Consider the following 17,639-nt stretch of genomic DNA (forward strand, 5'->3'; position numbering starts at 1 on the left):
GTGTGCTTCCTACATACCTTATTAACTGACTAGCAAAAAGTTCATCTACTTCCTCTGCTTGGTTGGGTGGCCTGTAGTATAGACCTATGGCAATGTCATTTCCCCCCCAACCTTTCATATTGACCCAAATTTCAGGCAAAAGAGGGGAATGAAGACAATAGAGAAAAATCAGCAAATGCACTTTATGGTATTACAGGGCACACATAAGATTTAAATTATTCTTGAACTGGTATTGTAAGCCCTTCAAGATTCAGGTTCTTTTTTCAACAGGGACAACTCAAACCATGATGCAAATTAAGAAAAAAATATATGTACATGTAACAGAAAACCAGTTGAGTGAATTCAAGCCAGTCCCTTTTCCTCAATCCTAAATCACTTCCAAAAATCTTGCCAAGAAAACTGCAGGCACTTGGCCTGGGCAATTGCCAGGAGTCAACAGTGGTTTTAAGGCACCAAAAGGGGAAAAACAATTCTCTGCAAACAAGCAATTTAGAAGAAATGTTCATTACAGATGCTAAGATTCAGAGAAATACGTTTTTTAGCTATAAATTTTAATTGGAGTACCATTAATAAAGGCAGTGTTGTAAAATTTCCAAGACTGTTTTCTGTAAAGAAGTGATAAAAGATGTATGACTACAGATCTGAATTTGCTGGGTGATCTATGCCTGATTACCTGAGCCATATTTTTTCCTTCCCACTCTTGCAGAACTTTTCCCCTTGCAGTGATTGCTTAAATAAGCTCTCTCTTGTTAAACTGCTTTTCTTCCCAGCCCAGGGCTCACTTAAAAGGTGCCAAGGGCAGGATAACAAGCTCAGCTCTGTGACCTTACTTGATCAGCTGTCCCTGTGTTCTGAAACTGTCATGACCCTAATCAATTTCATTCTAAATACTTTCTTTGGCTTCCTAGCTGCTCAAGGGTCAAGCTTGCCAGTAAGCTAAACCAACAATTGACGCTAAGGTTTTCCTTTCAATGTGTACTCACTATTGTGTGTTTACTTACTCTCTTGTAATCTCTTCTCTCCAATGAGTTCCTACTTTCTCCACACCCCTTTTCCACCTGGCCCGACCTCTGAAAGACTGAAGCATCACCAGTAGTGAGAACCCAACATCAAAATGCAGAAACTCCTTCCTTTTAGAAAAATCTCTTAAGACTTTTCCTCATTCCCTTCTTCCCTCTCTCCTTTCCTTCTCCCCTTTTCCTCCCATAAGACACTGAGCTCTGCAATTATTTCCCAAACTTCAAATGCTCAATATTATTTGGTAATCAGCTAAGTTAAGAAGCAAAAGAGTTAAATTTGTGATTCTTAAACTTTAGGTCTTAGTTCAGAGGTGTTCAGAGGTTGTAGTCTGTGGTCTTGTTTGAGAGAGTAAGAAACAGATGTAAATCAAATAAATGCAAGCTACCAGTACTTAGCAGGAGATATTCATGAAAAGAAGAAGTGACTGATAAGTCCAGCTGCTAACTGGGGTAATTCAAAAGGGCAATTTCAGAGTGTGGCCCAGTGATGGACATCAGTGGTAAATATAGGTAGCCTGATCAATAATGTATTCAGAGATTGAAGTAATTATATATGGGAAGATGTCCCCAGAACTCAGGGCTAACTGACAAGCCCATAGTAGGTGTATAATACTTAGGAGTGGGATTCCAAGAAGGCAGAACCAATTGGCAGGTATTGTTATCTTGCAGCAACATAGGCCACAAGCAAATTTAATAAATAATTAAGTTATTATGGATATCACAAAGGATAAGAAAAAGTGAGGGAGGGGCATTATACTCTAGAATAGTAAAAAAAAAATCTGCATTTTGTTCCTACCAGTTCTTATGATTTGTATGATGAAAGAGAATTTGCTTCAGAAATACTCTGAGGGGGAAAAATAGTTTTAGATCCATGTTCCTTGGTGGAATCTGGGGTTGTTATTTAATTATAGAGTGGTCAGGATGTGTATACGTATACGTGAATATTTTATCTTTTATCACTTCCTATTTGCTTGCAGGCTCCCCAGATTCCTATGGTTAAGTTAAATTCAAATGGAAGAAATTGTAGAACAGTTTTAACAGCAACAATATTTTTACCACTATCAGAATCTTTCGTTCAATAATTTCTTTCTCAGAAGAAATTAGGAGCAATCCCCCATCTAATTTCTATGCTCATAAACTTGGAGAATTTTGAATGGCCATTTCTGCTTAGGTCTCTGTGTGTGGGGCTCTGCAGTGATTCATTTGCATGTTTGAAAACATGCACCTTGAAGTATCATGCAAATAAAGGCATATCTATTTTGAGCTCCAGTCTTAAGGTTACTTTGAATATATGATACTATCTTTTATTGAGTGTGACCAGTGATCCATCTAAGGTGGGTGCAGACACAAAAGCTAGAATCTATTTTATTTAGCATGCAAAACTTAATTTCTTGAGCTGTAGCTTCTTCCTTCCCTGTTCTACTTCTCAAATATCCTATGATATGAGACAGGAATTTACAGCAGATTGACATGAACTGTCCAAGCAATCTGTTTGGGCCAGGATCTCCAAATACTTTACCTTGATATGAGTTATCTCATATATTTTTACAATCTCTGTAGCTAAATTGGAAAGCTTTTGTTAAAAATGGGAGGCTCTGGAACTTTGCCTCTTTATTCCCTAATCCAGGTCTGAGGCTAGTTTTCATCATTTTAGTCATCCAAATCACCTGTAAGTTAAAAAAAACCTATAGCAAATTAAAAAGACATTATTTGCAACCTGAGGAAAAACAGATGGCTGATCACTGCTCATGCACTTTCCAGTGTTTGTCACCTTGTTAAAAGAAACAACATTAGGGATAACTTGGTTTCTGATAATTTCATTTCCTAGATATTTATAGTACTGGTAAAAGAATGAACCCTCTGACACAACAAAGACGTGGAACATAACTAGATTGTACCTATTATACAGAAAATTTAATTCTCTAAAATTCTGCAATATAGTAACCAGTGTGAAAATAGGAAAATATTTCTGCCCTGTTCTATGATGATGAGAGGTACATCAAAGCAATTATATTTCACCATCTGCCTTTGTCACGAATCTGGATGCATTCAGATTCAGGCATTCATTTCCTATGTCCAATGGGCTGACTAAGACTGTTTTCAGCAGGAAAGCCTGCTATAGATATGGAAAACGTGGGAACAGAATTTTCCCAACAGTATTACAGAATAGCTGATAGGAACAGAAGCAGTAACAAGCTCATCATTTTTGAAAACATGCAGTACATGAATAAAGCTAGAAGTGTGAAAAACAAATGTCTCTCAGCCTGGGAAGAATTTGTACTCCTTTGCAAACAGAACACCAACATTTTTTAGCTGGATCATATTAATTTTTTAAAATTCTTTTCATGAATTCGATGTGGCATATATAACATTCCCTCTTCTTATCTGTCCCTGTAACCATAACCCTGGACAATAGGCTGAGCTAAAAAATAATGAGTTGTAATATTTGTTGTGACATGAAGAGCTGCATTGGTGGCTGTAGGTAGTTCATTTATTTCCCTTCCAAAAAATACGCTCAGTCAAATTAATCTGACAACTAAATGGATCACTTATAATTGTAATTTTGAAACCAAATGTATTCGTAGTTTTCACGGGTATAGGTATGCTGGTCTTGTTGTATTCGGATCTTTTCCCGTGAGATTGTCTTGGCAACGTTTTGGCGAGGTTTCATTTAGCATTTCCACTTTTGAGTCTTGAAGAAATATTTTCTCTCTATGGTTTTGGCCAACTGTTCTAATATAACAGAGAATACTTTAAGTTCCAATATAAAAATACCTAGAATTTTAAAACTTCAATTTCATTTAGATGACAGTTTTTATTTTGCTGGAAAGATTGTGAGAAAACTGTTAATGATGGGACAACTTTTTGTGAATTATGAAAGAAATATAAAATCACTGCATGTATACAAAAGATGATATATTTCTGAAAGTTTGAGCTGTCCCAAAAATACAGGATTCATTGTTAGGTAAACAGTGCCTTTAACACTGGCAATTTAAAATTGCCTCTAATTCAAGAAGCACCTACCAGCCTTGGGGATTGTTTCCAGGTTTTTGGTATGTGAGTTGCCTATAAACTGGACTTCCGTGCTGAATTCCTGTTCTGGAAGAGCCGTGTGCTTTCCTTGCTCTTGTAAGATACGATGGAAAACTGCAGCCAAGTCTGCTTCTGCTACCATGGAGTCCTTCTGCATGGAGACTTCCTCATCATGTGGAAAATCTTCCGTGATCTAAGAAGAATCATCTGTTGGTATTAATAAGCAGGCTACATATTCTCTCATTTGCACACTTACAATTGTTCTTTTCCAACAACTTCTTAATCCAAGTGCATTAATCCAAGAGCTTTAATCAGTTGTGGTATAATACACCCTGTGTGCCAAAAACATGCAAATACATTTTCATGGGGCATAGACAGGGTAGAACCTGGTCAAAGTCAAAGACTACATTAAAACTGAAAGTTGACTCTTAAGCCACATTTCTTAATATCTGACAGAAATTCAACCCGTCTACCTACATTCTGAAAATGTAGGAAAACTGAACTCATCCAAGATGCCAAAGGTAGCAAACTCTGATGTAAGAAGCTACAATCCCAAGCTATGTTCTCTCATCATGAAAGAATCTAAAAAGGTTTTTTGCCCAGTTTATTGGGTTAAGATGATCATTCCAGGAGGTGCTGCAGATACAGTTTCTGCTGAGAGACTCATACTACTGAGTACATGGAACATTTTGATTTTTTCTGAAAAAAACAAAGAGCCCCAGGCATCTCAGATTTTCAATAGTCTTAGTTTAAATATATTGCTCACATTTAGGCTACACATTAGACTAACAAAGTTCAATGTATAGAAAAGAAACTGAAAGAACAGAAAAGGATCATAGATTCATACCACCACCAGATCCCTAATACCTGAACGTCTTCTTTCCCAAGACATGGAGAAAACTGGACAGATTGACGACGAGATTGGGAAGAATATTCTGAGTCGGTTTCAAAATCAAAGGAATGTACAGAAAGTAGGCGCTTTTTCTTGCGCATCTTAGGAAGCACAAAAAGCAAAAGATTTAAAATTTCACTGCAAATACAAGATATTACATTTCACATGATCTTCAATAAAGGATAACATCCGTCCTGATATTTACTGTATGATAGTAATAGCACTCTAGGCTAGAAATGCTTCAGCCAATATATTCCTCATTTTCATCAGGCCTCTGCATGTAGTCATACCTGGTGATTTTATCTCAAGTCAAGAGGTTAAATTGCAAGAAGCATTGCTTAAACCTGGGAATATCAAGACTGTAGGTGAGAAATCAAAAAGTACTGTGTTTCCCCGAAAATATGACATGTCCTGAAAATAACGCCAAGCCACATTTTTCGGGTGGGCAAAAATATAAGCCCTCCCCCCAAAATAAGCCTTATGGAAAACTCCTCCTCCAGCCAGGCATAGTGCCACTCACCAACCTAGCGGTATCCTGAAGTTGCCAAGCCGTGGCAACAGGGGGGGGAGGCGCTCACGTTGCTTGGCACCTTCAGGATACTGCTAGGTTGGTGAGTGGCACTGTGCCCAGCTGGAGAGGGGGTTTGCCGGGCAGCTGCTCTCTTGTGAGCAGGCTCCCAAAGAGCCGGGCACAGCCTCGGGCGAACGGCTGTGTTGCGCTGTCGCAGCAGCGCACTATAGCAGCCATGAAGCGACCACACTCATGAGCAGCCACCTGACAAACCCCCTTTCCAGCTGGGCACAGCGTCATTCACTGACTTAGGGGTATTGTCAGCTCCCGCAGCTTGGCGCCTGTGAATTGCCAGTGAATGGTGTTCTGCACGGCTGGAGAGGGGGGTTGCGCAAGAGCTGTGCCTCCCAGCCTCACGATGCCCTTGCCCAACTCTCTCTGCCGAGCCAGGGCACCTCTGCTGCCACCCGCCACCGCTTTCCCAGCACAGTTTTTTCTTCGGCTTCCAAACCACAAAAGTAGGATGCTGAGTCTTCCGGCAGTGGCCGCTCTGGAAGTACGCTCTATGGTTGTGGGTCAGCTGCCGGCAGAGCGTACACCCAGAGTGTACAACCATAGAGCGTACACCCAGAGCGGCCATTGCTGGAAGACTTGGTTTGAAAGCCGCAGAAAAAGCCATGCTGGGATGGTGGTAGTGGGCGGCGGCAGCGGAGGTGCCCTGGTTCTGCAGGGAGAGCTGGGCCAGGGCATCGTGAGGCTGGGAGGCGTGCGAGCGGAACAGTCGCTCGTGCAACCCTCCTCTCCAGCTGTGCAGAGCGCCATTCACTGGCATTTCAAAGGCGCCAAGCCACGGGAGCCGGTAAACAGGCACTCAAGCGGCTTGGCGATACCCCTAGGTCAGTGAATGGCACTGTGCCCAGCTGGAAAGGGAATTTGCGGGGTGGCTGATCATGAGTGTGGTCACTTCATGGCTGCTGCTGTTCGCCCCTGAGGCTGTGCCCGGCTCTTTGGGAGCCCACTCACAAGAGAGCAGCTGCCCGGCAACCCCAAAACAATAAGCCCTTCCTTTGATAATAAGGCCCAAGCCATATTTTGTCGGCCAAAAGAAAATAAGTCCCTGTCTTATTTTCGGGGAAACACAGTATCTTGAAAGAAGACAGTGGAAAATATTCCTTCCTTGAGAACTCAGACATGCATGAGGCATGAGCACATTTCTGGAAATGTATCGAAGTTACCAGAACTTTTGTCTGGACTGTTCAAAACCAAGAGAGATTTGTGTCAGAAAGCTACAGTAACCAAAGCACCTTTCCTCAGATAAACTCGGAGAAGGGGGCACAGTGAGGAAAAGGATGATATGATTTAATAATGAAGTTCCACATTATGTAAAACACGAATGGAAAAAAAATTACATGAATTATCCTTACCCTGGCATAAGACTCAGATTCTGCTCCATCCACATCATCACTTGTTTCCCCCTCCTCACTCTCATTATTCCTGTACAAGTGATCATCACCTGGATAAGAAAGACACATGCTTATATGCAAACAAATATATGTTGATCAGATGCCTACCAGAGAGACTACAGCTCAGTTACAGACCAATTTTACATTCCAAAAGATGTCAGATTCAATTGTTGCCATCCTCTTTTATCAGAAAAAAACAGGATATTCCTCAAGGTGATTATATCTATAATTTCCTGACCACTTATAGTAATCCACAGGAGACCACAGAATTCCATTCAGAGGTTTCTCCAGGGCTCAATTGGAGTGAGTCTATCTACTTTAAGACAATAGCCAAATCCAAAATGAGGTTCAGAAATTGGGCTGTTGTTTGTTCCCTTGGCAGGTATGGAACAACATAAACAGTTCTAAATTTTATCTTATAATAGACTTGGATTTTTTCCACACACATTAAAGTGCATGAGGGAATGCATCCTGCCAAGATTCATTGAAACATGTTTAGGAATTTTAAACTACACTTCTGTGATTTTTGATTGTTTGAAAAGAAAGTACCTGTACTTAGGTTGTTTGAGGACATAATTTGAAGACATTGGAGTTCTCTGGAAAACCATTGTAGCCAGTTTCAGATCAATGAATAAAAGATTTCTGGCTAAACAGAAGGATCTCCAAGAAAGAGAACTGATTCCCAAATAATATAATGGTGTTGCTTTGGGGGCAGGGAGGAATGAGAAATTAAGAGAAAGGAAGAGATTTAATGAAAACTCTGAATGGAAAAAAGGGAGAAAAATGAAATGAATCATTTGCTGAACCAAACTGAACTAAACTGCAAGGAAAATGAAGCAATTAATAATAAAAACAAGACAACTTAAAACACAAATCAGATCTCAGAACCAACAGGTAATGGTGCAATAATAGCTTCACAACATGTTTATGATGATACAATTAAGAAATTAGGAACAAAGGCATGGAGCAATCTGAATCAAGGAATCAAAACACTGAAAGGAATGGCCCTTTGGTCCAATTTTCAAATGGTCCCCACCCCACCCCACCCCACCCCACCCCAAAGCTATTTTCTTAAAAAAGCATTTTCCTTTCGGAGTTCCCCAAAGCTGTAAAATCCTATTTTGCATTAGCAAGCTACTGAACAAACATCTTGGAAGTGACCAATGGCAAACCACTTCTGCATCATGCCAAAATAAATGTTAGGCAATGTTACAATTTTTGTCCCACTTCTGCTCAGGACATCAACATCTGATGTCCATTTCTAGGGGTTTGGGGTTTTTTGTTTCTTTGTTTTGAATGGATGAATTCCTGCCTACAATATGGACGCAATGTCTGAAATCTGAAATAGTAAGAGACTCAATTTTCAAGATTCTTTCAAAACTACAACACTATTTTAGCATCTAAAAAAAATTGTATGTTTTTCATAACTATGAAAAAAGCAACTTACTGGTGACATCTGGCAAACTATGTACTCTGCCACGCACACCTAGAATAAAAGAAATTAAGCTATCTTAAATGACTTTATAGTAAACATGATGTAGGATCAAAGTCTAATTACATTTATCAGAGTTTATAGCTAGTCAACAAAAAGCGATAGAAAATAGTAGCCCTTTTCCATATCTGTGAAATGGCGTACAAGCCATTAAAGGAATGAACTAAATAGTTAACAACAATTGTGCACACTTGGAATGTGATAGGGACATCACTGCATTCCACTGATTGTCCCTGCACTATGAAATGTGTGCAAGAATGAGAGTGATACCCCCTAGACACACTCATGTAATTGTGCCAGCCTTTCTCAAAGCCTGTTGATTTAGCACAAACATAATGCACCCAATAAATTATTAGAATGACAAAAGGACAGAGTATCTGAGTTTTTCAAATTTGAATCTGTGAGGGACCTACATCTGACGGTGCCAGGAGACAGGGCTTGATGCCCACCTTATGGAATATTTTCCCTCCAAATTTTGGTTTCCTTCTTCACTGTTAATATGCAAGAAGGCCCTTGAGGTTTGGCTTTGACACCAGATTTGGAGATCCTAGGAAATCAGTGACAAGTTATAGTAGTTTCCTTAATATGGGTGAAATGTGGTTTTCATATTTTCCCCCATTTGTGGTTTGTATGCTTCACTTTTTGATGATTTTTAAATAATAATTCTTTATATTTTATATTTATATTTTATAATGATGTTATAATGAATGCTTTTATATTGTGATTTTATTTATTTTTGGATGTTGCAGAGTCACTTCTGGTGAGATTGGCAGCTTTATAAAGACAGACAGACTGACTTTAAGATGTTGGGACTTTCAGAATTTCCCAGTATGTAAATCCAAATCAGAACATTCTCTTGAATTTTAGCTGAATTTCCTCAAGATTTCCAAAAGTTAGTTCTCATGCAGATTGCAGCTAAATTTTCATTCAGATTGTAGTAAAATTTCTCAACACACCTATCTTATGGCTACAATAGATATAATTTTTTCACCTATTTCAACCATATAGACCAGGGGTAGTCAACCTTTTTATACCTACTTTTGTAGATACTTTTGTATCTCTGTTAGTAGTAGAATTTTCTAACCGCCCACCTAAATGGTGATTTATAAAGTAGGGAAGTAACTTTACTTTATAAAATTTATAAAGCAGAGTTACAGCAAACCCCTACCGCCCACCATGAAAGCTGGAACGCCAGTGGGTGGTAGGGACCAGCCTGACTACCACCGATATAGACTATATGTATAGGTGACTATATGCATCTATCTGACCTTGACCATAAAAATGTCCCACCTACATTCAAGTGAATGAGAATACAGCATTTTATCAGACCTAAATTCTGATCCTTCTTTTTTTATATTATTTTCCTTCTACAACACCTTACAGTCATTATATCAACATTATTATGTCATCATACCTGTACATGTTAATATTATCTCCTTCTCTGTCTCTCTATCATCTATATCTATCATCTATCTATCTATCTATCTATCTATCTATCTATCTATCTATCTATCATCTATCTATCGTTTTTCAGCTTAATTAATTTTATTCTTGTTTTGTAGCCATTTGTACCAATTGTTCCAAATTTCATAATATTCCGACTCTTCTTTGTCTTTTAATTTTAGTGTTAATTTGTCCATCTCTGCACAATCCAAATTTTTTTGTATCACTAATTCGTCCGAGGGGATATTATTTTGTTTCCAGCATTGGGCAAACGCTATTCTAGCAGATGTGTTAATATGTACTTAATTTTCTTTGTATATTTTCCTTTGATTATTCCCAGCAGAAAGAGTTCAGGTTTGTATTTTATTTGTTCTCCTGTAATTTCTTGCACACATTTCCAAATTTTTGTCCAATATTTTTGAATTTCCGGGCAGGTCCACCATCTGTGATACAAAGTCCCTTGTATTTTTTTACACTTCCAGCAGGTCGGATTCATGTTTGGGTACATTTTAGCCAGTCTCGTTGGTGGTAAATGCCAACGATAGAACATTTTATACATATTTTCTTTGAGCACTACTGATTGTGTTAGGTTATAATTTGTGTTCCAAATTCTTTCCCAATCCACTAGATCTATATTGTGTCAAAAGTTTTTGGCCCACACCATCATACAACCTTTAACTTTTTCTTCTTCTAATGTTACTTCTAATAAATATTCGTAAATTTTTGTTATGAATTTATTTTCCAGACCAATTAAAATTGTATCTGTTTGTTGTAATTCTGTGTATATTTCATATTCTTTTACATCTTTTTTGTATCTCGACTGTAGGTATGGCCACCAGTATATATTTATATTTTGCTCCTTTAATTCCTGATTTGTTTTCAAATTTCCTTGGATGTCTGAAATTTCACTATATCTAACCATTTTCAATAGATCTAGTGTATTGGGATTTGTCGTGGCTTCCATAGTGGAAAGCCATGTCAGTATTTTCATGTAGTATTTTTCTCTAATTTTATTCCAGACCTGTATCAGTGCATCTCTAATATAGTATCTATGAAAGTATTTTTGTTTCTTTTTACCCTCTTCCCATAGGAAAAAGTGCCACCCTGTTTGCAAATCGTGGCCCTCTAATGTTAGCATTCTTTTATTTTTAAATTTATCCAATCCCTAATCCATGTTAATGCTGCTGCTTTGTAATAAAGCTCCCAGTCAGGGAGTCCCATACCACCTCTGCTTCTGTCATCCTGTAGAGCTTTCAACTTTATCCTGTCTTCCTTCCCTTGCCATATAAATTTTAATATAATCTTGTTCAATTCAATAAAAAAATTTTTTTCTAATTTTATGGGGATTTCTTGAAATAAGTATAATAGTCTCGGTAATACATTCATTTTTATTGCTATTTTCCCTAATAATGATAGTTGTAGTTTCCCCTATAATTCTAGATCTTTTTTTTATTTGTTGCACTAATTTTGTATAATTATTTTCTTTTATAGTTGAGCACTTTGCAGTTAGCCATATTCCAAGATATTTAACATTCTTTGTCATTTTATTCATTTTGTTCTTCCTTCAAATTTTTAGTTATCATTTTAGTCTTTTCTCTATTAATCTTTAACCCTGCTACATCTCCATATTTTTCTAATTCTCGTATTAAACTATTTCCTGTTTCTAGCGGATCTTCTATAATGAATATCAAATCATCTGCAAAGGCCTGAATTTTATACTCCTCTCTTTTAATTTTAGTTCCTGTTATCTCCGAATTTTGTCCAATTCTTATTAGCAGACTTTCAAGTGTCAGGATATATAGCAGAGGTGATAGTGAGCAACGCTGCCTTACTCCTTTCATTATTTTAAAGGTCTCTGTACTTTCCCCATTAAATAATATATTTGCCCTTTGGGTAGAGTATATCATTTCTATTAATGTTTCAAATTGGCCCCCTGATTTCATATTCATATGTTGTTGCATCATGAATTCCCAATTTAAATTATCAAATGCCTTCTGTGCATCCAAAAAACAAGTGCCATTTGTTTCTCTGGATGCGCTTCAAGAGCCAAGGTGGCGCAGTGGTTAAATGCAGCACTGCAGGCTACTGCTAGAACAGCAGTTCAGCGGTTCAAATCTCACCGGCTCAGGGTTGACTCAGCCTTCCATCCTTCCGAGGTGGGTAAAATGAGGACCCAGATTGTTGTTGGGGGCAATATGCTGACTCTCTGTAAACCGCTTAGAGAGGGCTGAAAGCCCTATGAAGCGGTATATAAGTCTACTGCTATTGCTATTCATAGTACTCTAAAATATTTGCTACTATTCTGGTATTATTCTAATTTGTCTTGTCGGGAGAAATCCATTTTGGTCTGGATGTATATAGTCATTTAATAGTTTTTTCAATCTCTCCGCTATTATTGTTGTGAATATTGGCCTATAGTTTTGAATGTTTTTTATCTGCACCTTCTTTAAATATTAATGTAATATGTGCTTCCCTCCATGAATCTGGTATTTTTGCTTTCATCAGTACCTCATTATACATCTCCAACATCAAGGGTTCTATCAATTTGTTCAATTCATCTATTATTTTATACCATTCTGCTGGAAATCCATCTGGGCCTGGCATTTTATTATTTTTCTGTTTTTTGGATCGCCTGTTGCAATTCTAGTTTTTTTTTTTTGACATTTCTTTCATGTCTTCTGTTATTGACAGAGTTTCTTCTGCGTTCAGATATTCTTTTGTTTTTCATCTGCCTGTTCTCCTTTATATAGATTCTCAAAGTACTTGTATGCAATCTTTTTCTTCCCTTCCATTGTATGTTGTAATTCACCAGTTTCCTCTTGAAGTTGATATATTAATCTTTTTTCTCTCTCTTTTCTCAATCTGTATGACAACCACCTCCCCGGTTTATTTGCTTGCTCAAAAAAGTTTTGTTAGTTTTAGGCCCTTTACCATTTCTTCTTTGTCTGATATATTTAATTTATGTTTGCTAACATCCAATCCTTTCTAATTTTGTCATTCTGTGGCTTATTTTGTAAATCTATTTCTAAATTTTTAATTTCTTTTTGATGAGTACGCTATAATAATTCTGCGGGAATAAGCTTTCATGGTGTCCCATAATTTTGTATAGAAGTCTATTCTTTTGTGTTTTCCTTAAGGAATAACTCCAATTCGTTTCTACATTTTTGAATAAATTCTTTTTCTTTTAATATTTGCAAATTTAACATCCATCATTGTCTACTTTTTATTCCCTAATTTCTCTAATTTTTTCATGTAGGTTTTTTTAAAAAAAAGTCCTTCTGATTTTCATTTGGGTGATATATTGCTACCAGTAGTACTGATTTTTGGTTTATCCCTATCTCTATTATTAATATTCTTCCCTTTGGGTCTGCATAAATCAAATTTGTCTTTATCCCATCTTTAACATATATCACTATCCTTTTTCTTCTGCTGATGCTGCATATAATTTTCCTAATTTAGGACATTCCAGGTATTTTATATCTTGTTTTTTAATGTGTGTTTCCTGTAAGCATATTATATCTGCCTTTTGTTTTGTTAATTTTGCCCAGATACGCTTTCTTTTTGTTGGCAAATTTAAACCGTTAATATTTATTGACAATAATTGAATTCTTCCATCCTCCTAATTCTCTGCCTGTCTTAATTTTTTATTAACTCTAGTTTCTTTTTCGGCTTCTTGTTTTTGGTCTCACTTCCTTCTCTCTCTGTTGCTCTTTCTCCTCCCTACTACTTTGTCCTTGTTCTCCTTCCATTGTTCTCTGTTGTTGTTCTTCCTGGCTTCTATATTCCAATTCCTCCTTATTGCTCTGTTCCTCTTCTGGGCCTACTAGTTGCTCATATAAATCTTGTGCCTTCTTCAGATTGTCAACTTTAATCCTTTTCTCCTGCCAAGTTACCAGCATCCCTTCAGGTACCAACCACCTAAATAGTATATCTCGTTTAATTAGTTGTGTCGCCAGAAATTGATAGTCTCTCCGTTGCTCCCTCACTCTTCGCAGGATTTGTTTCGGGATTTTGTATCTTTTTTCCTTTGTACACCATCGGCTCATATCTAATTCATTTTAGAGTTTCTAAGAAACATAAATATATAAAACTACATATAGTAAAATAAATAGTGTCTGAAAAATCAGAATATCCATGAAGCTTATCTGTGGCATGAGAGGTGATGAATACAACAAGCAAGTATCAAACAATAAATAGGATGTTCACTAAACACAAATAAGTAGCTTTGAGAAAACTCTGACTATAGTGAAGAATGTGTTAAAGGGAAGAAATTGGAAGTTAATGTATCCCAAGAAACCAGCAGAAAATCAGTGCATTTTGACTAAGAGAACGAAATTCTAAATTGGACCCAAAGAGCCATAACTGGAAAGAAAATAAACACAAGCAAAGTTCCATAAATGCTTGTACACAGACATATGACAATTCTTTTGTGGCTATTTAAACAAAAAAGGGTACAAATCCTTAAGTCTTTTACAGAAGCAGATATTTTTATAGTATGAAGTATATCATATGAAGAATATATTTACTCAAACCTAACTCCATAATACTAGGCTGTTTACACCAGTGTTATATTCCTGCAACCCTCTTGCCCAGTTTAAGCCCTGATTATCTGTAAAACAATATGACATTTTCAGTTCTAAAAACATACATATTATAAATTGGGCTGTGCAATTCTTTGCATTCAAGGGAAAACATGCTTTCAAGTGCACAGACCTATCTTAAATTTCTTAAGTTAAAAATACATTCCCCTGGGATTGTACAGCTTCAATGATGGAGCTATACATGTCCCGTCACATTCTCTGAAGCATTGTTTCCCCTTGCCAACTGAAGCACCCTATACAGGACTACTATATTTACAAGATGCTTCCTTTCAATAAAAAGCATAGCATAATAATGACAACTTCTTACATTTTGCAATGTTGTTGTTTAGAAACTCCTGCTTATCAATCAAGTATATTTTTGATACAATTTTCAGTTGTATTATTTCTGGTAATTATTCTGTGGTCATTGAGAAAAAAGGATGGTAGAAATCAATGATTCTTTAGAACAGAATATTCCTAGTTTTACTAATCTAAAATATAGGCAAGAGTAAACACTGGAGCTCTTAATTAGACTTTCAATTACTATATTGGAGGCAGTATGACTGTGTCACAAAACTTTATTTGAAGCAATCAAGAAAGTGATATTATATAATCATTATTACATTATCTCTCCATATATTATTATTATATCTCCTGGCACAACATACCAAGTTTGAATGCTGGAAAATATGAAAGACGATTAAACATAGTTGGTATTTTCACTGTTACAAAGAACTTATTCTTTCAATTTTTTCATATTATTATCTTTAGAATAGTGGGTCTTTTTACTTTCAAATGGATATCCCTAATTTTAAAATTAAATACTTACCAAATAAATAATTCCAACTCACTATTTCCAAACCATTTCCCAGTAGTGATTAACTTTCTAAAATAAAGTTGATGGGGATCAAACCAGCTGGAAAACCACATTCTTTGGCCTGAGAGTAATGTAATATGTGGAAATAGACTGCAGTTATTCAGAGATAATTATAGTGATGTGCTATTTAATTCGGTATCCCGTGATTTATAGAATCTTCCAAACTCTCTAAAGAAAGTTACTGAGAAGATCTCAGTAAGACCATTGCTCATACCAAGCAAAGTAGAATTTGTTTTCGGTCCATGAGACATCCTTCCATAGAGACATCGCATCACCTTAGCACTCCCAAAATGCTTGAAACGAGTTCTGACATGTTCATAATACCATTCCAATGATCCAGTTTTGACAATCCTGCCCAAGAGATGAGAGACGGTACACATGTTAGCCAGGATGAATTCTTCCAAATCTTCTATCAGTTAAAATATCGTGACTGGTTTCAATGAGGGAGACTGAAAATATTCTAGAAAATGATAATACTTTCAAATGTAACTAATAAACCTGAGGACTGTTAATACATTACTTATATTCAGGGTAGTCATCTAAATAGAAAAAACAGGGTCCTGCTGTTCTTGAATTTGTTTCAACACCAATGTAACCCGCAAGCCAACCCAGTTGCCTTAAAAGGGAGATGGTGACATAAAAAGTAATTAATAAATTAATTAAATACAATTTACATATTGACTGTTCTCATTTTAAGAGGGAACTCTTTAAACAACCAGTTACTCACATTTTTCTTAACTTTTGACTCAAAGTATCAAGATTAAGGGTTTTATTATACAATGCATTAATTATCTGTGTATGAATAATGCAAACATAAGGCTGCATTTTCTCAAAATTATTCTAGGTAAAGAGAATTGCCTTTAGGTTTGAAGTAAGATAATGTGATATTGAGTCAGAAAGTAAGAGCCATTGTTCAGAAAAGTTCTAAACAATATCCCACATTTGGTATTGTTTAGATATGGAATAGTCCCTCACTGATGAGGATTATTCATATTATCTGTGTGTTTCTATAAGATTATATGAATAATACTCATCAATTAAGGACTATCAAGGCAATGATGTTGCTGAAGAAATTAGGGTAAATCTGATTAGTTACTTAGTATTGCCAGTTTTTGATGGCCTAGGAAGTAAAGAACAAAAAGAAAATGGCTTTTATAGCAGAAGAGGCAGATAAAACAGAAGTATTGGCCATAAATAACAGTGGAAAATCCATAAAAAATAGGATTTTTAAAAAGATTTTAAAACTTTTATTGCTTTAGCATTTTAAAAGACAAAACAAGGACAAGGCACAGCTCTTATCTTTGCACATTTAACTTTGAAAAATATGTCATTATACATATATTTTAAAACATTTTTAACATAGTGTTAAATATTTGCCAATCTAGAAAGTGGATCAAACTCTCATATTCTAAGAATGGGGGTGAGGGGGGAAGCTGCTTCAAGCTTATCCAGAAGACATGTGTTGTGTCCTCTGGATAATTATAGTTTAAGCGTCTCCTTCTTTTAATAATGGAAGATGTCAGTATTAGTATCTCTCTCTCTCTCTCCCTGCCCCCCCGCCACCCAATCTATTCCTTCCTCTAATTTCTACTCTCATAGATGTCCACAGAGAGAAGGGATAACAAGTGATGAAACATACTTTATAAAGCATGACACAAATTTTATATAATTGCATTCAGCATTGGATCACAAGGTTAAAAGGATACAGTTTGTAATTCATCACCATGCAGGTTTCATATTTTTTCTCTCATCAGGACTAGTTCTCAGTTCTGGATATACAGCATTACTAACGGGAGGTAAATTCAAATGAACCAAAACTAAACACAATATTCTTTGTAAGACTTGCTAAGTCATGAAAGCTATGCTTCACATGAGAAATTAAAGAGTTTCAGAAAGTTACCACTTAATGTCTAGTCAGAACTGTAATAAAGAAAGGAGATGACAAAACTCTTGTCTAGCCCACTTACCTAACTAGGCGGCATGGATCACACATCCAACCTTGGTCCTTTTTGTTGTACTGGCTGCAACTTTTACATATGTACAACTGACAGTCCAAGCACTGGCGTTTGCTGTTTAATAGAAACTTAAAGGGCTGCAGGCAATGGATACAGAGTGTTTCGTTGAGGTGGGATTGACTGGACAATAGCTCCCGCTTAGTGCTTTCTTTTTCAATTTTGCATTTTAGATCCCTTTGGGGAAAAAAAAAAAAAAAAAAACCACTGTCATCTGTTTATCACACACCACTCACAGTCATATATAAGCATGAATTTCTCTAAACTGCAAGCCCTCCAGAGTGTGCAAATGTTAGAAACCATCAGTCCAACTAAAG

The 17,639-nt window shown here is 36.6% G+C and overlaps 1 protein-coding gene across 2 annotated transcripts in view; it reads right to left on the minus strand.

The window, feature by feature from the left end:
- Positions 1-17,639, minus strand: part of MLPH (melanophilin) — a 95,419-nt gene that overhangs the window by 45,610 nt on the left and 32,170 nt on the right. For both annotated transcript variants that reach the window (XM_032213992.1, XM_032213991.1), the window contains exons 3-8: positions 17,278-17,499; positions 15,525-15,661; positions 8,366-8,404; positions 6,880-6,968; positions 4,920-5,045; positions 4,044-4,245 (exon numbers count right to left, since the gene is read on the minus strand). In XM_032213992.1, the coding sequence (XP_032069883.1) occupies positions 4,044-4,245; positions 4,920-5,045; positions 6,880-6,968; positions 8,366-8,404; positions 15,525-15,661; positions 17,278-17,499 (815 nt within the window). The remainder of the gene's footprint in view (positions 1-4,043; positions 4,246-4,919; positions 5,046-6,879; positions 6,969-8,365; positions 8,405-15,524; positions 15,662-17,277; positions 17,500-17,639) is intronic.

This window comes from Thamnophis elegans, chromosome 3 (assembly GCF_009769535.1).
Source record: "Thamnophis elegans isolate rThaEle1 chromosome 3, rThaEle1.pri, whole genome shotgun sequence".
NCBI classification, from domain to species: domain Eukaryota; kingdom Metazoa; phylum Chordata; class Lepidosauria; order Squamata; family Colubridae; genus Thamnophis; species Thamnophis elegans.